At 42.0% G+C, this 24,648-nt stretch overlaps 2 protein-coding genes across 2 annotated transcripts; both read right to left on the bottom strand.

Annotated features, from left to right (window-relative positions):
- Nucleotides 1–15,418: 15,418 nt before the first annotated feature.
- LOC130097490 (gap junction beta-3 protein-like) lies at nucleotides 15,419–17,568 on the bottom strand. Its single transcript, XM_056264353.1, has one exon. It carries the CDS (start codon nucleotides 17,464–17,466, stop codon nucleotides 16,534–16,536), a length of 933 nt encoding a protein of 310 aa, XP_056120328.1. The 5' UTR covers nucleotides 17,467–17,568; the 3' UTR covers nucleotides 15,419–16,533.
- Nucleotides 17,569–22,276: 4,708 nt separating this feature from the next.
- Nucleotides 22,277–24,603, bottom strand: gjb10 (gap junction protein beta 10). The gene is made up of 2 exons (XM_056264352.1): nucleotides 24,523–24,603; nucleotides 22,277–23,722 (listed from the first exon to the last, which is right to left on the bottom strand). Exon 2 carries the CDS (start codon nucleotides 23,683–23,685, stop codon nucleotides 22,888–22,890), a length of 798 nt encoding a protein of 265 aa, XP_056120327.1. The 5' UTR covers nucleotides 23,686–23,722; nucleotides 24,523–24,603; the 3' UTR covers nucleotides 22,277–22,887.
- Between the last annotated feature and the right edge of the window lie 45 nt (nucleotides 24,604–24,648).

Here is a 24,648-nt window from a genome sequence, read left to right as displayed (position 1 = left end):
CACCGCTTGATGGCATCGGAGCATCCGAAGCGGGACCAATGTTAAGGCGGACTTAACTCTTCTAACACATTTATTTATTTACCATGGTATTTACCTGTGTCAGCTGTGTTGTCGATGCCTCGAGAGAAAAGAAAGTGCAGAGCGCAAAAGCATAGACATAATAAATAGACGCCCTATTGGCCGCTTTGGAACGTTGCTGCGATAGTTTTCTTATTGTGGAAAAAGCATTTTCTGTGATTGACCCGATTTTAGCAATAACAAAGATAACTGATGGATCCTTTATCTATGGTAATATACGATATGGTACAACTACAGTGCAATGCAAATAGTAAATATAAGATAAAGTGAGAAGTAATAGTAAATAGTTTAGTCAAGAAAATAAACAAACAGTACACAGCAAATAAAATAGTAATGAAAAGGCTAGGCTATATAAAATATAGGCTATATAAAATAAAATGACACAACCCTGTCTATTTTTGTTAAAGGGGTCATATGTACAAGCTAATATGATTCTTTAGGGTCTAAATTAAAAGTTTGTAATATACTTTAATTAAAAATTCTCATTAGTATTGTAAGAAAACACTTATTTTACCTGGTCAAAAACAGCTCTATTTTCAGCGTGCCGTTTCAGTGCATATGACTTTAAATGATAATGAGCTTTGCTCACCCCGCCTCCTCGATTAAAAAAAAACACTGGATGGATTTTTATTTATGATGGTTGTGTACAGGCACTGCCAACACACATTTCAGTACAATCAACTTGTAAAAGTGCATGTACCATATATGACCCCTTTAAATTTCAGTTTTATTGATCAGTAATAGACATTATAACAGTATAAGAAGCCTAAAAGGTATAAGTTATACAAAACAAGAAATAAAGTAAACGATTCAGAAAAACATACAGCAGGATACAACGTTAAAATAGCCTAAATATTAAGTTATGAAACTTCACTTTGCCCTCAGCTAAAACGATTTGCCAGGGAACAAATGATAGATTAATGAGACCAAAGATCGCCCGTTAGATATAGCCTACACAAGACGAATTATATCTCATGTTTAACCACTACAGACATCAGAGCCCAGCGGCAAACGTCAGAAGCTCTAGGCGAGGTACGGCTGTTCCAGGCGGGGTGCAGAGCGCTGAGCGCCCGGTTACCGCCTGGATCACACAACTCCAAAAACGTCAGATAAAATTTTTAAATAGGCGCTATCTTTATAAATAAACCACAGATTTGAGCTTTAAACAACTACATTGTCGACTGAAAAAATATTAAAACTACATTTCGTGACACAATAACAGTAGTATTTTTAAATTTCGCGGCTTTCTCGTCTGTCTATGCGCGAAAGCTCCAAAGTGACTGAAGGATTGCCGTAAAGCAGGTCTCTGGTCGTAAGATGTGTGTGACGTCATTGACATTTTAAAAGACTTTTTAAAGCAAATAAGTGACTCTAAAAAATCTAACACACAGTAATGTGCAATTTCTTTGCATCTCCTTTCAAATACAACATTCAAATTACTAGACAAAAAATTATATCCTGAGAAAAGTGGATTTTTAGGGGTATAGCTATACCCCTAAACCCCTTAACTCCATAGACCTCCATTCATTCTGCACTCGTCCTGTGAGCGCCCTCATATGGAACCAGAGTGAAACTGCAACCAGTTCAGAACCCGGAAGTTTAATGTGAGTGGGAGTTCTCCCCATATTAGACTTTCTCTGGTTTCCCTCTGTTCAGTCAGTCCTTGTGATTGTTACCTTTGTGTGTGTACCCTCTGCCTGTCAGCCTGCCTGTACCTTTTTGTTATTAGTAAAAGTTTGTATTGGAGCCTTTTGACTTTTGAGTCTTCTTAAACCCACACCACACCGTGACAGAAGAATCGACCAAACAAGAAGCATGGAAGTTACCTGCTTCCTTCTAACCCCAGCCAATCGTCTGGTCCATTGTTTTCAGGATGGCCTCCCAATTGAGGAATATGTGGCCAAATTCCTCAATTTCCCACCTCACGGACTGGGCTAACAATGTTTTGAAGACCCTATTCTGGTGGGGACTGGATGAATTGTTGTACCAGCAAGCTCCAGCGGCGGCAACCCCAGGCTCGTTTGCCCGGTACCTGGATCATGTACTGGTTGAGTGGCTCAACCTTCACCGTTGGTGAGGCTGATGTTGGTGTCTTTTAATTTTGTAGTTCTGTGAAGCACTTTGGTCAGTCAGTGGCTGTTATAAAATGTGCTATATAAATAAAATGAACTTGAACTTGATGACATCGCCACTCAACCACCATCTCCAGCCATCACCACGCCTCCTGTCCTCATCCCCGGTCCTGAGTCTCATTCCGCTGAGACCTCCCGTCCAGTGTCTCTTGTTCCTGTCCTCGTCCAGAGTCCGGACGAGAAGGACTTAATTGACTTTTTCACAGAGTGCTTTCACCGGAAAAGAGTTTACCCTACTTCCGGTTTCGGCGGCCATTTTTTTTATTTTTTTTATTTTTTATTCTTCAACAACAAAAACAAACAAGGTAGATTAACAAATCTCTGAAAATAACCTCAATTGTTCAGGTTGAGCATAGCTAGTACAAAGAACAGAAAACACACTATAGAACAAACAAATAATTAAATAAAAAGCAATACAAAAATAAATAAAATGAAAAATAAATAAAAAGGGACTTTTAAATTAATTTAAACGTATCCAAAAGAGAAATCAATTTAAGGGCTTTCTGATTTTTAACTAATTTTAAAGATTTGCACAAGAGTTTAACCTCATTCATCCAGTGATTAAAGTTAGGTTTAGATTTAAACCATCTGCATAAATGTGAATGAAAAACTTTCCAAAACATAAGAAATTAATAACAAAATCACAATCTTTGTTATCCAGACAAACACCAAACCTAATCAACTTCAACGTGAGAGGTGGGAGTTCAACCGGCAAGCCGGTAGGGGCGGCAGTGGCTCAGTGGTTCATGTAGGTTGTCTACAAACCAGAAGATTGGTGGTTCCACCTGACCAAGTGTAGACACCTAACCCCAGCTGCTCCTGACGAGCTGGGTAGCGCCTTGCGTCCGCTATAAGATCATCATGTTTGTAGCATGATCCAGGGGATTAAAACGTACAAAATATATTTCAGGCCTATTGGAGTTGGTAACTAATAATAGTAGTAAATGTGTAAAGTTGCATGAAATGGAAATACTCACTAATGCAAGAATGTCTCGTTCCTTGCCTTTCAGGGAACCGAGGTTACGAAAGTAACCGGAGACGTTCCCTATCAAGGCTACGGAACTCGACATTACGGATGTCGTATATGGGAACTGTATAGAATCCCGCCGTGGCAGCAAACAACCACTGACAACAGACCCAATACCAAAACCGCCCCTCCCCAGTATGCAAGCGTCTGATAGGCCGAGATTGACCAATAGCGAACCTCTAACCTCTGATTGGCCCAAGGGGACCAATCACAAGCTCACAAACACTGCCAGAATTTGCATATCCCAAGCAGTATAACCGGGGGAAGTTTGCACTGTCGAAAAACAGGGCAATAACAACAGTAAGAGAAGGTCAACGCATAGCGGAGACAACAGTACAAACACACAAATAGCACACAGAACAACTCATAAGCAAAGCGCAGAGCAGCTCTATCCAGTGCTGTGTGCGCAATCAACTCACCGAAAGCACTTGAGACGCTACAGAGGGCAAATCCAACTTGTAAAACCTGGCAAACGTGTTCTGAGAAGACCAGCCAGCCGCAAGACAAATCCTGAATAGACATACCCTTAGTCCAAGCCCACGAGGAGGCAATCGCTCTAGTCGAATGGGCCTTGACGTTAAAGGAGAACTCCGGCGCAAAATGAACCTTTGGTCTAATTACACATTGGTACCTAGTCAACCGTTATCTGAGATTTGTTTTCATGATTATCGAATGTAAATAGTTTTATCTCTAAAAACAGTTTAGCCTATAAAGCTAGTATAACGCTAGTATATTGGGCATAGATCAATGAGTCAACCAGTCGATCTACGAACGCCGATCCAAGCCTGCTGTTCGCGCTCACCTTATCACAACTTATAGCTCGTTCACATCTCACCAGCGCACTTGGATCGGCGTTCGTAGATTGACTGGTAGAGACTGTATTTCAAAGATGGCTCCTGCCTGTATACGCGAAGTTGACTGTATGTATTAAATATCTTCTTATTAAACTGTCTGGACACTGACAAAGTTCTCAATGCTTCGGTTTGAAGGTAGGGACCCTCATTATGCTACCGTGTTAGTGTGGGGCTATTTTGAGCCTTGTTAGTGGTATTAACAAGCGATTTTTATTTGTCATTGATCTATGCCCAATATACTAGCGTTATACTAGCTTTATAGGCTAAACTGTTTTTAGAGATAAAACTATTTACATTCGATAATCATGAAAACAAATCTCAGATAACGGTTGACTAGGTAACAATGTGTAATTAGACCAAAGGTTCATTTTGCGCCGGAGTTCTCCTTTAAGGGGGCATTCCTGCCCCAGGCAATCATAAGCCAAAACAATAGCGTCCACAATCCAGTGAGCAAGCCTCTGTTTAGAGACCCCCCGTCCCTTGTTGCACCCACCAAAGCACACAAACAGCTGGTCCGATTGTCGAAAAGCTGCCGAGCGAGAAATGTATTCCCTGAGCGCTCTGACTGGGCAAATAGCACTCTGAGCAACCGGATCCTGAGAGGTTGATGGCTCAGTGGACAGGGCAGGCAGAGAAACAATCTGCGCTCTGAACGGGGTATCGTGCAGCGTGTCCTGTCCGCTCAGCGACCCTGCAGCGGCCACACATGGATGTTCCACAGCCCGGGGTTGGGATGCCAGATCGTTCCTCTTGCCTGAGACAGAAGGTCCTTCCTGAGCGGAATCTCCCATGGCTGTCCTGCCAGTAACTCTACCAGATCCGCGAACCAGGGCTGATTCGGCCAGTTCGGGGCTACCAGAGTGACAGCTGCCTTCTCCTCCCTGATTTTGCACAACACCATGGGCAAAATTTTCACCGGAGGAAAAGCATAGAGGCGGACTCTCGGCCATCGCGCGGTCAGCGCGTTTACCTCCCGGGGGGAACGAGACAGCGAGAAGAACATCTGACAATGCGCATTCTCGCTCGTCGCAAAGAGGTCGACCTCCGCTCTGCCGAAACGATTCTATATCAGCTGAATTATCCCGGGGTGAAGCCTCCACTCCGCTTGGGGAATCCCGCTTCTCGAGAGCATATCCGCCCCGCGATTCAGAACGCCGGGGATGTGAGCCGCTCTCAGCGAGAGGAAAAATCGGTCCGCCCACAGCAGAAGGGATTCCGCCTGCCTGAAAAGGGCTCTGGAATGTACCCCGCCTTGGCGATTTATGTACGAGACCACGGAAGTGTTGTCGGTCCGAATCAACACATGCTGATGCTTCAGCCGAAACCGGAAGGCTTTTAGAGCTAGAGAGACCGCTTCTAGTTCCAAACGATTTATGTGCCACTCCATCTGCTTCCCTAACCACCGACCCGAGGCGGGCTTTCCCAAGCAGACGGCTCTCCATCCGGTGGACAAAGCGTCCGTCAGGACCTCCACGCGCCGCGTCACTATGCCCATAGGGACGCCTGAGCTGAAGGGATCTGGATTCCTCCACGGGGCCAGGGCGCGGGCGCATCCGCGGGTGATTATAATGCGCTTGTGGCCAGAAAACCACTCGCTCGGGCGGACGCGCGCTTTCAGCCAGTGTTGCAGCGGTCTCATATGCAGCAGCCCCAGGTGACACACCGAAGAAGCCGCTGCCATCCGTCCCAGTAGCCTTTGAAACTCTTTCAGTGGGACGAGTCTGCCAGGTTTGAAGAGACCGAGAGAGGAGCTCAGAGTCTCCGCTCGCTAGGGGGAAAGGCGCGCTCTCATTCTCACTGAATCCAAGCACACTCCCAGGAATGTTGTAGTCTGGCTCGGTGTGAGCACACTTTTCTGGACGTTCACCCTCAAACCGAGCATCTCCAGGTGTCGAAGGAGGGCTTCCACATGGCTGACCAGCGTTTCTCTCGACTGCACGAGAACCAGCCAGTCGTCCAGATAATTCAAAACGCGCATCCCGCTCGATCTGAGGGGTGAAAGTGCCGCGTCCACGCATTTCGAAAACGTTCGGGGGGCTAGGGCTAGTCCAAACGGGAGCACCGTATATTGATACACCGAATTTTCGAACGCAAACCTCAGGAATCGCCTGTGATGCTTTACTATCTGGATATGAAAGTAAGCGTCCTTTAAATCCACTGAAGCGAACCAATCCCCGGGGCGAATTTGCGCCAGGATTTGCTTCAGAGTAGTCATCCTGAAGCCGCGCTTGTGAAGCGCTCTGTTGACCGGTCTCAGATCCAGAATGGGGCGGAGACCCCCTCCTTTCTTCGGTACAACGAAGTAGCGGCTGTAGAATCCGTCCTCCCACTCTTTCGGGGGAACCGGTTCTATAGCCTTTTTTTCGAGCAAGCTGCACACTTCTTGCCTCAGCACGTGAGCGTTTTGGGGCAAAGTTAATGACTGAATTACGCCGCAGAAGCGGGGTGGTCTGCGTTTGAACTGAAGTGTGTATCCGCGCCGAATTATATTCAACACCCACGGCGAAATGCCCGGAATAGCTTCCCACGCTGCCTGAAAACGACTGAGTGTGGGCTGATCTAAACCTGCGGTCATCGCCGCTGCGGTCATCGCCGCTATGTGAGGGCTGGGAATATTTATTGACCGTGACTCTGCGCTGCTCGAAGGCAGGGCGGTTAACACAGTGTGTGGTGCAAGAGGAGAAAAAAGCTCTGTTTGTGAAGTAGTGATCTGCTTTATTTTTGAACAAGAAACAACATTGACAACATTCACAAAACAACTGCACGCATCGCTCGCAGAACGCCGAGGGACCAAGTGCATTAGATCGCGCCGCTTGGACGCGGGGCCAACCTGGCGCTCTCTTCTCCTCTTGCCCGAGCGGTCAGGACGACTGCTTAGGCCTCGCAGGGGACGCGGTGGGCTTTCTGCGCGGGCTCCTCTGCGTCCTCTTGCTGCCCGCTCCATGCCACTGGCCGCTACGGCCTCTACGGGCATCCGGTCCCGGGCGGGGCGCTGCCTGTCTTCTAACCGCGGCCTGAGGTTGGCGGCCCGAGGCGGAAGACGAACGAGAGCGAGGCTGCGGCTGCGGCGGCGGCGCCCTCGAGGAATCACGTGGCTCATGGCTTTCGCTTTCTTCTGCGTCTCGGAGTAACGCTCAGTGACTTTCTCCACGGCGTCTCCGAACAGGCCTGCAGGGGAGATCGGTGCGTTCAGCAGCGTCTTCCTATCGGCCTCCTGTACGTCCGACAGGGTGAGCCACAGGTGTCTGTGGAGGACCACCAGGAACCCCATCGAACGGCCAATTGCTTGGGCCGAACGCTTCGTGGCCAGGAGCGCGAGGTCCGTGGCCGAACGGAGATCTCGGATGGCGTCAGCGTCGATAGAGGCGGCGTCATCCAGAGACTTGAGTTGCTTAGCCTGCAGCACTTGGAGAACGGCCATGGCATGCAACGCAGAAACCGCCTCCCCCGCGGCACCGTAGGCCTTGTTTGCTTGGTGGGCCGTAAATCTGCAGCCTCGGGACGGCAGGCTGCGGTCCGAGCCCAGGGCGGGAGCCGACGGGCAGAGGTGCGCGGCGACGGTCTCCTCGACGGGGGGGATGCGGAGGTAGCCGTGGTCCCCCGCCTCGTCCACAGGGGCAAACATGGTTTGGGTGGAAGTGAGGGTGCGCGCCGATTGCGGGGCCACCCACGACTTCACCACGTGCTCATGCACTTCAGGAAAAAACGGTGTTCCTCTTTTCGAAGCGGCCTGACGGCGGCTCGATTGGAGGAACCACGTATCCAGTTTGCTCTTTGAAGGTTCGTCGGGAGCCTTCCACGACAGGTCCAGTTCCTCGACGGCCTTCGAGAGGATACGGAAGAGCTCGTCCTGCAGGTCCGCCGGGGTCTCTTGCTCCGCGGCCGTCCGCGATGCGGCCTGCTCCGCACCCCAGTCGTTCCCGGAGGCAGACAGAGACATGGAGTCGTCTTCCTCACTCGCCCCGAAGGAAACGAAGTCAGCGACCTCGCGAGGGGGCTGAAAGGTGGGGTCGGGAAAGTTCACCGGGGGACGAACCTCGACTCCGCGGTTGGGGGGGGGCTACCAGCGGCTCAGTGGCGGCGGTAGGCCCGATCCCCGCTGCTGCGCGAGCCTCTTCCCTCCTAGCTTTGAGAGCTCGAAGAGACATGTACGCGCAGTGGTCGCAGGACCCTCCGTCCCTGAGGGCTGACTCGGCGTGGGCCAGCCCCATACACGCGACGCAGAATAGGTGCGTGTCGGGGGGCAAGATATGGCCCGAGCACAAGTTGCAGTTAGTTGCCATCGGATGCAGGAGACAGTGCAAGTATCTCGGCGCAACTTCAACGACGGCGAAATAATCCAAGTTGTAGTGTAGTATCAGCTTTCTAGCACACGATTTGAGCGTGAAGAGAGAGATTCTGAAGGGAATTGACGCTGCACTTGCTTATTACTGCTACGAAGTTCAGTATTTGCATAGTTGCGTCAATTGGCCAGCTCTGCTGGCGTTAGCCTATAAGATTTCAGCGGAAGTGAAGGATGAGAGGAGTTCCCATATACGACATCCGTAATGTCGAGTTCCGTAGCCTTGATAGGGAACTGTTATCTGTGCTGTCGTCCAGTAACTCCAGTTGGAATTTTCACCCCAAATGCACTTTTATTTATTATTATTAACTGTTGGCAAATTAAAATAGTTTGTAGAAGTTGTTTTCTGTAACTTTCTTTCCCTTTTTTCTTTTTACCTGGGTGCGTTTTGCCAGGCCTGCTGTTTACTTGTGCAAGCAAGGGCAGCTGGAACATTTATTAAACGTGTAGAATACTTTCCTAACCGTTACATAGCCTATAGTGTTATAAATTCAGACGTTCATGATATAAAAAAAATAAACATTAGAATAACTTTTAAAATTGAGTGAACAGTACACGGAGCAGTTTTTCCCGTGGGTTCACACCGGACGCTGAAGCGACGCGGAACGGAGGCCGCTTCCTTTCGGCGCCCATGTTAACCTATGGTGTCGCAGCAGGCACGCACCGTGAAGCGCCAGTTTCGGCGTCTGGTCTATTTTTTCCGCGAGCCGCGAGTGATCCGCGTCAATTCCGGCAGGAAGTTACACCAAGAAACACTCGACCATCCGGTCAATTGTCAAAATATAAGCAATTTTCAAATTAAAATACCCTATAATACCCTATAATCAAAAGATATAGGGCAAGGGCTCTCCTCCTGTCTACTCGCACTGGGAAACAGGAAGAGTAAAAATAGATTTAATAAATTTGAAGAGAGGATGTATATTTCAACGGTATATATATACACTACTGTCTCTCTCTCTGGCTGCGGTGTCTCGACAACGGATTAATAAAAGAAGTGTACAAACTTCTTGGTTACAGAAACATGGTGTATATTATGAGGTTATTTACTTACCCATGATGTAAAAAAATAGCTCTGAATAAATAACAACTGAGCAGAAGCGCTTGTCGACCTCCGCGAAGAATATACGTCTGGTGTGAACAGGCAGGCGCCGGACCGCGCGTGAATTTCCGTTCCGCGTCGCTTCCGCGTCCGGTGTGAACCCGGCGTGTCTGGAAGGGGCGTGATGACAGAACGCTAAGGCTGATTTATACTTCTGCGTCGGACCTACGCCATTACTTCTGCGTCGTTGTCCGCGTTGACGCGCAATTACACATGCAGAGGGAGCATGTGAAACCCGGGAGCGGTTCTAGCAGACCAATCACAGCGCATGCGTCCGCATAGAATTGACACGTTGTTACATTTTTGGAGAGGTGCAGGTCAGGGTAAGGCCCGCCCACAGAAAAGACTGGGCCCCTGAAAAGGTCTCTCTCTCTCTCTCTCTCTCTCTCTCTCTCTCTTTCTCCTACATTTAACATACATTTAACTGAGAGAGAGACTTACTCAGTGATCGGGACAACATAGGTACACACACACACACACACACACACACCAAGGTTAACAAACAACGATCTCCAACACATACACATTTCTCATAAGGAAATCCAGAAATGCAGTTTCTTACCTTATGGTATATTTGCCTCTTATACAGCCATCTTCCTTGTATTTCTGGATGCAAAGTCCTTTATAATGTCTATAAAGTCATTAGCTGTTACATTCGGCTCCTGGATATCGTTAGCCTGGGAGTGCAGCTTTCTGAGCTGACTTAAAAAAGTTGGTCAATACATTATTATTTGGGTCTAAAGCCCTTGCCAGCTCCCTCTTTTTCTTCTCCTTTTTTTTCTGGCACCCTGATTTATGTGCAGGCCCTGGCATAGCAAGTAAATTTACTCCAACATTAGCTATTTTTTTCAGGTCACTTGCGCTGCTGACCGCGAACCCGCGAATTGGCGCGATGCACTGGTGTTTTGACGTTGCATTACGTACAACAAAAAATAGCCTACTCAGACCATTTTCAGGAGAGGGGTGTTTCATTATGACACAGGCTACATTTTACTCAAGCAACATGAAATAAAAAGCATTTTTTTTCCTCACTTTCAACAATTAATGGTGCTATTTTGGTTCAAAATAAAATATGGTAGGCTAAGTTCTAACCTTTGCTTATTTAGGATGAACATAATTATTGCTGGACTGCATGGGCCCCCCCTAGCGGCTGGGCTCTAGAAAATGTTCCCCTTTATCCCCCCTTTATGGACGGTCTTGAGCATATAGACATAATAATACATAGACGCCCTATTGGCCGCTTTGGAACGTTGCTGCGATACGTCAACGGGTCCGCCATTTTGCGGAGGGCAAGACTGCACTGTAATCTAATGCAAGTAAACGGTGAGCTGCGTTTTTTCTGGATAAAAACAAAAACTGTTTTTACATTTATCAACCGATTTCAGTGGTTTGTATGTGGTGTACAAAAAGTTCCATCTCTAGTTATTTAAAATCTCGATAGTTGTAAAATATTTTTTTTTAATAAAGAATGGTCAAAGCTCAGGCTGACAATTGTCATGCATCTGGCTTTTTATTCATGGATAAGAATGGTGAAGACCCCCATACTGAGATATAATTTAAGTTTTCTTATTGTGGAAAAAGCATTATCTGTGATTGACCAGATTTTAGCAATAACAAAGATAACTGATGGATCCTTTATGATAATACATTATGTTATGGTACAGTACAACTACAGTGCAGTGCAAATAGTAAATATAACATAAAATGAGAAGTAATAGTAAATAGTTTAGTCAATAAAATAAACAAATAGTATACAGCAAATAAAATAGTAATGAATAGTATAATTATATAATATCATAAGTACAATAATACAATCATAAAAATATTGATAATAGCATATAGTTTATTAATAATAGCAATAGAATAATAAATATCAATTACAGAATATACACAGTAAAAAATAAGTTAAATAGTGACTTATATTTAATATTGAACTCTTTTTGTTAAATTTCAGTTTTATTGATCATTAAATAGCCATTATAACAGAAGTAGCTTCAGTCAAACATACAGCAGGATACAACGTTAAAATAGCCTAAATATAAAGTTATGAAACTTCACTTTGCCCTCAGCCAAAACGATTTACCAGGGAACCATTTATAGATTAATGAGACCAAAGATCGCCCGTTAGATATACACAAAACGAATTATATCTCACGTTTAACCACTAGACTAGAGACATCCGAGCCAGCTGCAAACTTCAGAAGCACTGGCCGAGGTAGGGCTGTTCCAGGCGGGGTGCAGAGCGCTGGGCGCCCGGTGAACGGATCTTACAACTCCGAAAACGTCAGATAAAATTTTTAAATAGGCGCTATCTTTATAAACAAACCACATATTTGAGCTTTAAACAACTACATTGTCGACTGAAAAATTATTAAAACTACATTTCGTGACACAATAACAGTAGTATTTTTAAATTTATCCTCTGAACGTTACTATTACTAATTAAATCATGACCAAATACAACAAAAAACAAACGTTCAGTCTTGCTTGTGAAAGGTAATTCCTCGAAAGCTGTTTTCAATAGTGTGGCGATGTGTACAGCCCCAAGCAGCGCACAAAACAGGCATTTTTCTCAATTCAGAGGTATGGGAAAGTTCCCATCCCCAATATGGCGGCGCCGTTGACGTACGCTCCAGCGGCCAATAGGGCGTCTATGTATTTATTATGTCTATGGCCTTGAGGGTACGCGCGCTACACACAGCCTACGACGTAGCTTTGGCGTGAGTTCGACGCAGAAGTATAAATTGGACTTTAGAGTGCAGAGAGGAACGTGCTTTTGCTCCACTCCAGGCTTTGATCACATCCCCCTAAGCAGGGTGAACACATCGTCCTTCCTTAATTTAAGACCCATTCAAACTAAAATTAAGACATTTATTACACTATTTGAGAAATGTAAGCATATTTACGGCCTTAAAATTATGAAAAGTAAATTTAAGACATAAGGACAGGGGGCAACCCTCATATTGACGGAAATCTGTCGTATACTCTCTCATAGCGATGGAGATCTTTAATCCCTGTATATATATGAAGTGTATTACTGAATATAAAATTACATACATTATATATTAGTAAATATATTGTCTCGCATTTTTAAATATATAAAAATACCTTATGTATACAATACATTGTAATTAACACCATATATTATTCTGTATATTTTCAAATACACTCACCTAAAGGATTATTAGGAACACCATACTTATACTGTGTTTGACCCCCTTTCGCCTTCAGAACTGCCTTAATTCTATGTGGCATTGATTCAACAAGGTGCTGAAAGCATTCTTTAGAAATGTTGGCCCATATTGATAGGATAGCATCTTGCAGTTGATGGAGATTTGTGGGATGCACATCCAGGGCTCGAAGCTCCCGTTCCACCACATCCCAAAGATACTCTATTGGGTTGAGATCTGGTGACTGTGGGGGCCATTTTAATACAGTGAACTCATTGTCATGTTCAAGAAACCAATTTGAAATGATTCGAGCTTTGTGACATGGTGCATTATCCTGCTGGAAGTAGCCATCAGAGGATGGGTACATGGTGGCCATAAAGGGATGGACATGGTCAGAAACAATGCTCAGGTAGGCCGTTGCATTTAAACGATGCCCAATTGGCACTAAGGGGCCTCAAGTGTGCCAAGAAAACATCCCCCACACCATTACACCACCACCACCAGCCTGCACAGTGGTAACAAGGCATGATGGATCCATGTTCTCATTCTGTTTACACCAAATTCTGACTCTACCATCTGAATGTCTCAACAGAAATCGAGACTCATCAGACCAGGCAACATTTTTCCAGTCTTCAACTGTCCAATTTTGGTGAGCTCTTGCAAATTGTAGCCTGTTTTTCCTATTTGTAGTGGAGATGAGTGGTACCCGGTGGGGTCTTCTGCTGTTGTAGCCCATCCGCCTCAAGGTTGTGTGTGTTGTGGCTTCACAAATGCTTTGCTGCATACCTCGGTTGTAACGAGTGGTTATTTCACTCAAAGTTGCTCTTCTATCAGCTTGAATCAGTCGGCCCATTCTCCTCTGACCTCTAGCATCAACAAGGCATTTTCGCCCACAGGACTGCCGCATACTGGATGTTTTTCCCTTTTCACACCATTCTTTGTAAATACAGAGTTTTTATTTCTAATAAATTAATTCAGTGTTTTATGTACTGCTGAAGTAAGATCAATTTATGATGCCTAAAGCAATTAATGCTATAAAGGGACCTAATTTGACTTTGCAGAATATTGTTAATAATATAGGTGCAAATGTCTTGCTGGTTAGACTGCATCACATTACTAATGTTGATTAGTATTATAACTAATGCCTCATGGAATGAGGCGTCACACATGGTTTTATGTCTAACATCCCCAGATATGTGTCTGCGAATGCCAATTTGGCTCATTTTAAAACGGAAGTATCTGTTATTACCAGTAAAATGCATTACAACACTGGTAGTCATAACAAACCCATTACAATGAAAAGACTCTCAGGGAGTGGAATTGATGCACCAATATGATAACTGATTACTGATGAATTTTGTTCCTCTCCAGGAAAAGACTTGAATAATTTGAGGGAAATTATTGAAGGAAAATCCCTTTACATAAGCAGTGTTTGTTACAGGCAGAAATCAAGCTGAAGCTCTGCAGGTTTGCTGAATGCCTGTAGGTTTTTAGACATGTCTTGTGGGTGAAACGGCTTATTATTGTTTCTCTTTGTGTTGTTAACTGACATTTTGTGATTTTATTTTTTTATTTTTTGGTCACAATTTATGATGTTTAATTGATGTAATTCATTTTATTGATTAAAACCAAGATAATGAAAAAAGTGAATTCATGAGTCCTTATGCAATGTGGCAAACTTATCTTTAGACTAAAAAACCGGTTAGGCTGACAGCTGAACTCTGTTTACAACTGTGACAAACAAAAAACTGGAATCATCTTGCTGGTTAGGCTGACAGGCAGCTGAACTCTTTTTACAACTGTAACAAACTGGAATCTTCTTGGCAAGAGGAAAGAATGTACTTATCTGTTGAAGGTTGATGTACTGGATCAACAACTCTTGCACATTTACGCATTTTGTTTGACATCATAGACGCACCCTCAAAAACATATTTTAGAGTTCATGTATTACTAAGGTTTGAAGAGTTCATCAGCAGTAAAAACTTGATCAAATCGTTCTCGTACTTTCATCAGTAAGTGGCGTAAATGTATGGCTGGGGGCTGCATATACATGTGATTATTCTGAAGAATGACTTTATAAAAAAACGTTCTCTATATATTAATGTCACTATATGAAACACATTTTTTTTTTGATGGTGTTTATATGTCCAAACATTCATAATAAAGGTACCTATACATTGGGTAGGCATTATATGTTCCAGAGATTTTGATCCATTAAAATTCTGACTTTAAGAGCAAGTAAACTTTTTTAAAGCAGTCAAAACAATTGAAATTTTGTGAAATTTTATTACAATTTAAAATCGCTTTTATATTTGAATATTTTAAAATGTAATTTATTCCTGTGATTGCAAAGCTGAATTTTCAGCGTCATTACTCCAGTCTTCAGTGTCACATGATCTTTCAGAAATCATTCTGATATGCTGTTGAATAACAGTATTCATTTCTTTTCTTTCTTTTTTTTTATCTTACTGACCCTAAACATTTGAATGCTATTTTAAATAGATAATCATAAATGTATTACTATTACAATAAGTTCCCATTTTATAATGTGCAACTTCTGACAAAGGATAATGAATAACAATGTTCATGTTCTGTGAAAATGAATTGAAGTTGTTTATCCACTTCCTTTATAGTTTCCTCTTTGATTCAAATGTCTGTTCATGATTTCAGCTATTGCAATTTCACACTGTTAATCTTTTAAAAATGTGACAAAATGGTTCTTTTATACTTTATTTACAGAGTATCAAAATGAATACATTTTCAAAACTTCCTCAATTTACAAAACCATCTCATATTGTCACAAAAGCTATTTAAACAATAACCTGAAGATATTTCATAAAATAATATGTCAGTGCATTGATTGAAATTTTTTTTTATACAAAGGCAGGGTATGCAGCATGAAACATCTCAGCAAAAATATGTAACACGATCATAACAGCAAGTCTGAACAAAGTCAGATTCTTACAAATGCTTGCCAAGTGTAGATCAGAAGAGGTTAGTCCACAGTCTTTTACAACACATAGTAGAAGAAAAACTTTCCATTGTTGTCCATCTTTAGACACTGTGGTTTATTTTATATACCACTCATTTTTCCAGCATAAGAATTTGAGTTCAGATAGAGTTCAGGAGTCTTCGCACATAAACATCAACTATGATCTCTCTGAAACTGTGATAGTCAAAACAGCTTCAACTATGAAACTTGGTTCTGATCTTTACTACAAATCCAGGACATTGAGAAATGATAGTAAACAATCAATGACCCATGAGTCATTTTCATTACATCTCACATACAAGGTTTCACACTCTTCCTCCTATCGTTCTTTGTGCGTGTGAAGGCGGAGGTGGGTTTTGTAAGGTGTGTTCTCCATGAATGCCTTCCTGGTTATTTGATTACTCTTTTGCTTTTTCGTGAGTTTTCGCCTTTGTTCTTTCTAAGAAATGAATGAGAAGAATGAATCAGAAGAAAAGGAATGATTTCGTCAGCACTAGTTCTTAGGATCATGGTGATAATGCAGTCATTTGAGCTGTTATTGAAGCCTAAAGGAACTAGGCTGTTATTCCAGGTTTGAACCCAGGTAGCAGTGAAATCACAATACTGATTAATCCCCACTTCACCATAAGGCAAAACATTGTATCCCTGCTATTTTCAAGGGAAATGTATCTGGCATACAGAATTTCACGAACCTTCTGCAAAATGACAAACACCCAAGACTGGCAGTTCAAAAGGTCTTGATGGACAATGAAAGACTTTGGGAATCTCCAGACCTTCAAAGCCTGTTTTATAACTCTGGGTGACTTTGTAAATACTTGACGCAGAGGGAAACATGTTCTTTAGAGGATATCAGACTGTAACTTGTACATAGGTACTGAGAGATTTGGAGCAGAAGCTCTCATGTCCACGCTCAACCTGTAGGCTGGCTTAAATGTTGGCTTGACTTCAGATTTAAACTGCGGTTTAGACCCAGGTTTATACTCATTCTTAAAGTCTGGTTTAGACTCCGTCTTATAATGGGGTTTGCTGTCCAACTCATGCATAGGAAGGGTGCAGTTGGTGTCCTCGTCTCGGTATCGTCCATCAAGTGGTGTGCTACTTCTGTGGGGTCTCTTAAACTTGTTGGCACAGCGAATGACTCGTTTGGAGATCAGATAGATGATCTCACAGACACTGAGCACTATGCAGAGTGCCGAAGCTCCGACCATGAAGTAGGTGAAGACTCTTTTCTCTGTGGGTCGGCCAATGTAACAGTCCACAATGTTGGGACACGGCTGGACTTCACACTTCACCAGCCGTGGCAGGTAGAAACTGTCGTAGATGTGATGGAGGATGTACAAGAAGGTGATCTCGATGGCGGTCTTGACAAAAAGGCTGATCAGGTACGTCCACCACAGCCCACCGTGCTTCTTCCCCGTGTTGTCGTAGAGCTTGGCTTTAGCTCCATGCTTCACACAATACTTGCGTTCGCGCTCATCACGGTACTTCACGTGCATGACGACCATCAACGACGGACAAGTGACGAAGATGAGCTGCAGAGCCCACAGTCGGATGTGGGAAATGGGGAAGAAGTAGTCGTAGCAGACATTCGAGCAGCCCGGCTGCTTGGTGTTGCAGTCAAAGTCCTTCTGCTCATCGCCCCAAACTTTCTCGGCCGCTACAACGTAAACCATCACTCTGAACACAAAAACCACAGAGAGCCAGATCCGGCCGAACGCGGTGGAATATCTATTGACCCCACTGAGAAGGCCTTGAAAAGTCTTCCAGTCCATGGCTCAGAGCAAAGACAACTCACTCTTCTCTTCTCTGAATTCTTCCTCTGATCCTCTTCGACACTGAATCTGTCTGATAGAAAAAAACTGGAGGAAAAAAAATCACAATGAGTGAACTCATTCAAAACAACGTATTGTAATAAAAAGCAATATGGTGGGATAGTTCAAGCTAAAATTCTGTCATCATTTAGGCCTACTCGCCCTCACATTATTCCAACACACTAAGGGCATCTTTGCACAACAATGATGTCCTAAAAACTGAAAAAATGTCCTTTGCGTTTCTCGTGTACAGACAACAACGTTGTCAAAAACATCCCTGTTCACACGGATCCGGGGAAAAACAACTAAAAAACGCTATATTATTCATGCCAGGCCAGTAGTTGGCGATGTAAAGAAAAACTACGCGCCTGTAGTCTAAACATGTAGGCTACTTTTGAAATCGGGTTTCAAAGTGCAAGTTTTTGAAAACATTACTCTTTGTAAAGAACAAAAAACACACTTTTGTGAAAATGGTGGCATGCGTAGGCTATAATACGCATGCCACCATTTTCACAAAAGTGTGTTTTTTGTTCTTTACAAAGAGTCATGTTTTCAAACACGTGCACTTTGAAACCCGATTTCAAAAGTTTGCATTTTCAGGCCCCCAAAACGCAGTTGGCGTGTAAATAACCGGCCAAAACACATAAAAAGTTTTCCGGTTTTAGTTGAAAATGGTTTTGTGTAAACGGCCCCCAAAGGTAATTTTTTAAGAATATCAATGAATATCAACTCAATGATCTGATCTTCACTAGTGGGAGAATTAACAGTGAATAATGACTTAATTTTGAATCTGTTATTCACAGAATGCTATTGTATGACTTCAGAAGGCTAAGGCTACAGAGTAATGATACTTTTATGGTGTTCTTTTGTTATTTGGAAACTTGACAGACCCATAACATTTTTCTCTCAACCGAAAGAATGTGCTTTAACATTTGATGATATTTAAGTATGTAGTAGCTACACATGTGTTGAATCTGAGGCTGATATCTATTGTTGTTGTTTTTTTGTTTTTTTAGTCAAAGTAAAACGAGTGCCGCTCTCTTTCTTGCTACTTTATGTCCAGAATTTCTATGCTATGGCTGTCGGCGGTTTTCGTTTTTAATTGTCATTCGCGGTTTTGTAACACTGATTATAACAATATTTAGTTTTGTAAAGGCAGGCATATTTATTATAATAAGATAATTATAACAGCGCTTCTAAAGATAGATTTCAGTTAAAACATTCAACCGACTAAAATCGTAAGCGAAAGTTTAATTGCTATAGGCCTACTTTTAAAAAGTTCAACCTCTTTGCCTTCAATTCCAGATGAATAAAATCGCTTTGATCAAGCAGAAATGACATATCAAGGTAAATGAACGGAAACGAGGAAATTATAGTGATGAAAACATTTTTAGCGCAGATGATTGTCATTTGAACAAATTGCACAAAAACAAAGTTTACTACTTACGTTGGGTGTTTCAGTTCTCTTATAATTCAACTGCTGTTAAACTCTTCTCTTCTCTTTCTTCCTTGTGGATCTGGTTTAGTTAACACGCCTCACTGAGGGTGGAGTTCAGTATCCAGACTAGAGGACACTGTATAATAAACCTCTTACTTTAAAGACATAGTATGCTAATTAAATACATAGCATATAATGTGTGTGTGTGTGTGTGTGTGTGTGTGTGTGTGTGTGTGTGTGTGTGTGTAAAATGCTCGTAAAATCATCATGCATTCCCGTGTATTATCTTAAATGTCCAATGTGGGGAACAAAGCATTGTTCTTACTCTTAAGTTACAGTGTCTAAATTTACTTGGTAATATGACTCCATAAAGGTTTTGTTGTTGTTTTGGATAGCCCTACTGTTAACATGATGATACTGCATTGTGTTTTTGTGGCGACAAATAGGAAACCCTTGCCTGTGAAGCCTAGTAACATTTTCCATCTTATTGCTCAATAAATAAGACTCCCTTTGTTTGGACAGCTCTGTCAACCAAACACTGTTTGTTAGTGGTTTGTGGAGTTGCCAACGTCTGCAGGCTTCTCTATGTTCAAACTTGTCCATGAATGTCTGTGCTCCCTAGTCACGTAAAGGACCACACCTCGTCCTGAACAATAGCTTTAAATGCCTTTTTATTGCCTAGAAACTTGTGCAGTGGGTCTCTGGAGGCATACTTTTAATATTTTTTCAGACACCCTTTTAGTGTCGTGCTGAGAATACGGTATACTAATTATCTTGGGTAATTATTGTTTATGTATTCCAAGCAACTCTTGCATTAGGTCTATGGCAAATCCTTGGCAAAAGCCCTTCATTTGGTTTGGATGTGAGTTTATTTATAGTTTTAGCTGGTGGCGGGAGCCTAATGGTTAAGGATTTGGGATGGTAATACAAAAGACTGCAGGTTTGATTCCAAGAAAGCCAGAAGTTGAGTTTTCCACAGGAAAAGTCTCTGTGGTTTTGTCATCAAAGCAAAGAGAAATTCTGTTCGGTCACACGTGTGAAGCCCTCTGACTCACTGCTAAAACATCCACAAGACGATGATTCATTCTCTGCTTTGGGCATAAAATAAGCTCTAGTTAAAAAAAAAAAAAACTATCTATAAGTTTCTTACAGGACTGCCAGTCTTCCTTTTAATGTGTTTTCAAAGTATTAAAGGAAATCATGCCTGCTTTGAGTTATTCAGGCCATGTGAGCTGTCCGAACTTGTTTGTTCAGCAAGAGGAAACATTATGAAACATTGCAGAAGAAACACTGAACCAGATCGGTCAGGTCTGTTTTAAAGTTTTTCAAATGGTTTACACTTCTTGTTTATGTGGGGAAATGATTAACCTCGTTTGGATTTGCATTTGTATATGGAATTGAACCTCTAAATTGGATTTTTACCAACAAAAACATTAGTTAAACATGCACCAAGCTTGCTAAGTGCATATACAGATTATGTATGGTTAGCAAATGTTGGTATTTATGAATTAAAGCATTAACGATGATGAAAAGAGATGGAGGAAGTAAAGCAAGAGCACAGTCAACAGGGAGTGGAATGTCGGTTGTGTTAAAAAAGGAAAGAGACTCGTTGGATCGGTTTCTACGCCTTACAAAACCTGCTTCAACATGAAGTTAACTACATCTACCCTTTCACTGTACAGAGGTTATGAAGATATCAAGAATAATAGAGAGAGACAGGCTGAGGTACACTGGTAGTGAAACAGGGAGGGACATTTTTTTTGTCTTGGGGTAATGTTATCTACTAAAAGGTGTGGATACTGAATGGTGTTAGCGGAATACAGTTGAAATACAATCTAGTTACAAAACGGCCTTAAGATTCATTTAAGAAAAGTGGTTTGTTATTCCACAGTGTGACAGGCATTTGCAAAATCTCTCTCTCTCTCTCTCTATATATATATATATATACACACACACACACACAACATCTCTCAATTGGCCATTTCTGGCTTTAGATTTGAAAATGTATATATGAAGAATTATATTTTCCTTGAAAGTACATTAAAAATTAAACTAGATTTCTTTCTCATTCTGTCTTGCCATTTTGCAGCTTGATGCAGAAAATGAAATGTCATGTCGACACAGCACATGATGTTTATCTCTGTGTATTTTCATACTTGACATTTTTTTGCTCCACAGCACACTCACAAGCAGAACAACTGGTTATAAAAGTTAAATCAAATCTGCAAACAGCAAAGTCACAGCTTTCATCTGCATCCTCTAAAGTCAGACATCACTGATTTAAATGGGCAACAGATTGTAAGAAAATAAAAAGCAGATTTTAATGTATCTCAAATGTAAACAACTCTAAACACAGCAATGAGGAAAGAATCCTGAAAGGTTACCATACAAACAGAGGAACCTCAGAGAATGTTTACTTTTATGGATACATGTTCTCATTGAATGAAGAACTCTCTCTCACACACACACACAGGCTAAACAGCCTCTTTTGAATTTGCTCATCTTGGCAGTGTTGAAAGTCTTTATCAATAAATTCTTGAAATTTTAAATACTGCAAATTCTTGGAAGACATTAGATTGAAGCACCACAGTTTATGCACACATTAGCATAAACACACACACACACACACACCAGCTAATATACAAAAAAACCTCAGCAAAAATTACAAAATATTGAATAGTAATAATAAAAAATAAAATGCACAAATTTGTAAACAAATTTACATTCAAATTTAAGTATAAATTAGGGCTCACTTTCTAGGTTTACAAAATAATGGATTTGGGGATGTATTTGTAAAAATGTGTTGAGTTTAACAGCATGTGCTTTATGTGATGACTGTAAATAGATGGAGAAGAAATGTAGACATGCTGTTCTTACATCCAACAGAATAAATACATTTTACAAGTAAAAGCCGATTGAAGATAATTATGGAAGCCTGTTTCCGCCTCAAAGAAAGAAATAGAAAAGGTAATTATGAGATGAGTTTAAACTAAAATAAGAAATAAGGCCACATTGTGACATATAAAGTCACACTGTGAGTCAGAATTCTGATATTCAAAGGGATAGTCAACTCAAAAATTTAAATTTATAAAAATGCGGTGATCATTTACTCACTGCCATGTCATTCTAAACCTGTCTGACTTTCTTTCTTCTGTGGAACACAAAAGAAGTAAAAAAAAAAAAAAAAATCCTCAGTGTTTTTTGTTCATACAATGGAAGTCAAAGGGGTGCAATGTTGTTTTGGATCCCATTTACCTTCATTATATGGACAAAAACATTTAAAACCTTCTTCTGAAGTCTTTTATATTCTACAGAAGAAAGAAAGTCAAATGGGTTCAGAATGACAGGAGGGTGAGTAAATGATGACAGATTTTTCAAATTGTGAAATATTAAGATGGAAACAGGTTTTCATAGATAATGGCCTTTTTTGTTTCCTGCACACAAAAAAATTAGTACAATCGAACAATTATTAAAATATGTGAACGGAAGAGTTCTTTAGCATCATTTGCAGTCACGTTTTGCTTGTTAGTGTCAATTTAAAAACTGGCAAATATGTAGTATTTAATAGTAATTATCTGGTCTTATACCAAGTGTTTTGTATTTGTTATTTGATCAAAGTGCCCGTTGGTGTTCTGGAGCTTGGCCTAACAGAAGCCACACCACACCCAAAACCCTGAACTGACTTGCTTAAGTCAGACTAAAGACAGTGTCATCCTGAATGATGGCGTTTTTCAAATATACAATGTTTTTTATCAGGCCACAACTTTTTTTTCCAGCAAAAAGATCCAGTGGATATAGTGTAAGCATACAAGCAGCTTCCTCTATTGCCAACCGTCCATTGAGTCAGTCTGGTTCGAGTTCACATCGTGGTGAACGTGAAGAACATTTTCCATCTCTTGGAGTCCCACATTGGGCCAAAGTTTTTTTTTTTTTTCATGTTTTCTTTAGGATGAGATGACCACACTGTATGCTGGCGCTGGCTGGTCATTCCTCACCAGTTTCTTGCTGTTTGTCTCTAAAAGAGTATTTGAGCCCCTCATGTTTGCAATGGACCTTGCCTTGTTTACCTGCCGTGACCCTTGCACCCTGTGGACACACTCAAAGCAGCGTTTGCCCACCAGGTAGAGTGTCTCGATGAGCGAGAGCAGGATGCACACCAGACTTGACACCACCATGAAGATGGTGAATATTCGTTTCTCTGTGGGCCGAGAGATGAAGCAGTCGACCACATTGGGGCAGGGAGACTCAGAACACTTCACCATGGTGGGGAAGTCATAGCCCTCATAGATGTGATATAGCAGATACACGAAGGTCACATCCACTCCTATCTTAAATACCAGCGAGAGGACGTACGTCCACCAAAGACCACCGCGCTTCTTTCCGGTGTTGATGTACAACCGCTGACAGTCGTCACCGTATTTCAGGCAGTGCTTGCGTTCACGTTCGTCACGGTACGCCACATGCAGGACCACGAGGAATGACGGGCAGGTGACGAAGATGAGCTGCAGCGCCCACAGTCGTATGTGGGACACCGGGAAGAAGTGGTCGTAGCAGACGTTGTGGCAGCCAGGCTGAGCAGTGTTACATGCAAAGTCTTTCTGCTCGTCGCCCCACACCTTCTCTGCAGCAACAACGAAGACCATGATCCTGAAAAGGAAGACTATGGACAGCCAGACCCGACCGAAAGCGGTGGAGTACTTGTTGACCCCGCTCAAGAGATCCTGAAGAAAAGCCCAATTCATGGCACCTGCGAGCGATCAGGTTATCTCACCTGAATACCTTTCACCTGGAAGGGAGGGGTGCAGAGAGAGAGAGAGAAAGAGAGAGAGTTAGACAAAACATCTCAAAGAAACTTGCCATTATCACACATTACAATTTATTTGGGTAGTTTTTGTTATATAATGTTAAACTACACATCATCTGTAATAATTCAAAATTTGCTATTAAAGCAGGGGGTATTTCATCTTTTAGAAAGTTATATTTAAACAAGTTATATTGAATGCAACTGAGTGTTGAATTTGAAGGCAGGCTTATAATTACAAGCAGTACCTTATTAATACATTTACTTATTTTATGTCGCTTTTAAAATAATTGCTAGTGATGTACAGTCATTTATATTACTATATAATGATACTACATCTGAATGAAGGAGGCGCATAAGCATTTATCTAAACTTTCACTTAAGCAGCGTTTGCCCACCAAAAAAAGTTCACTTAACACTGCATGCTTTATTTCTTTTATCATAAAATGAGTTATGATCAAACAATTATAAGAATAAACAAGACAATGGTAAAAAGAAAAATCCCCTTGTGTTTCACTATTCAGGCAAGTAGTTTAGAAATGCCTTTATATTTCCACTTTATAGGATGTTAAACGAAAAAAATAGAGACGGGTATTATTTTAAACTGGCGAGTCGGTTCACAAATAGGCTATGTATCTACAAAAGCCATCTACAAAAGTTTTTGACTGTTTAAAAAAAACTTACGGAATGTGTAGATGAGACTTGATAATCTCTATATATGAACACCAAATGTATTAGTAAAACCAACGGAGGATTATTTAGTGTATAGCCTACTTACAGTCTGAGAATTCACAGTCGTCTTCACTGTAGTCGCAGCGCCGTGATTGTGTTGTATGTACAGGGTCGGGCTGGCGAGCTGCGGGCGTTAAACCAAACACAACCGTAAAGGCAAGCGTGTGATGAA

Source organism: Rhinichthys klamathensis, unplaced genomic scaffold, assembly GCF_029890125.1.
Source record: "Rhinichthys klamathensis goyatoka isolate OS25496 unplaced genomic scaffold, OSU_Roscu_1.1 h1tg000220l_1, whole genome shotgun sequence".
Taxonomy (NCBI): Eukaryota; Metazoa; Chordata; class Actinopteri; order Cypriniformes; family Leuciscidae; genus Rhinichthys; species Rhinichthys klamathensis.
This window is presented reverse-complemented; position numbering and strand designations above follow the sequence as displayed.

Coding starts and splice junctions, on each gene's coding strand:
- LOC130097490 (XM_056264353.1), bottom strand. CDS start 17,466: ATGGACTGGAAGACTTTTCAAGGCCTTCTCAGTGGGGTCAATAGATAT.
- gjb10 (XM_056264352.1), bottom strand. CDS start 23,685: ATGAATTGGGCTTTTCTTCAGGATCTCTTGAGCGGGGTCAACAAGTAC.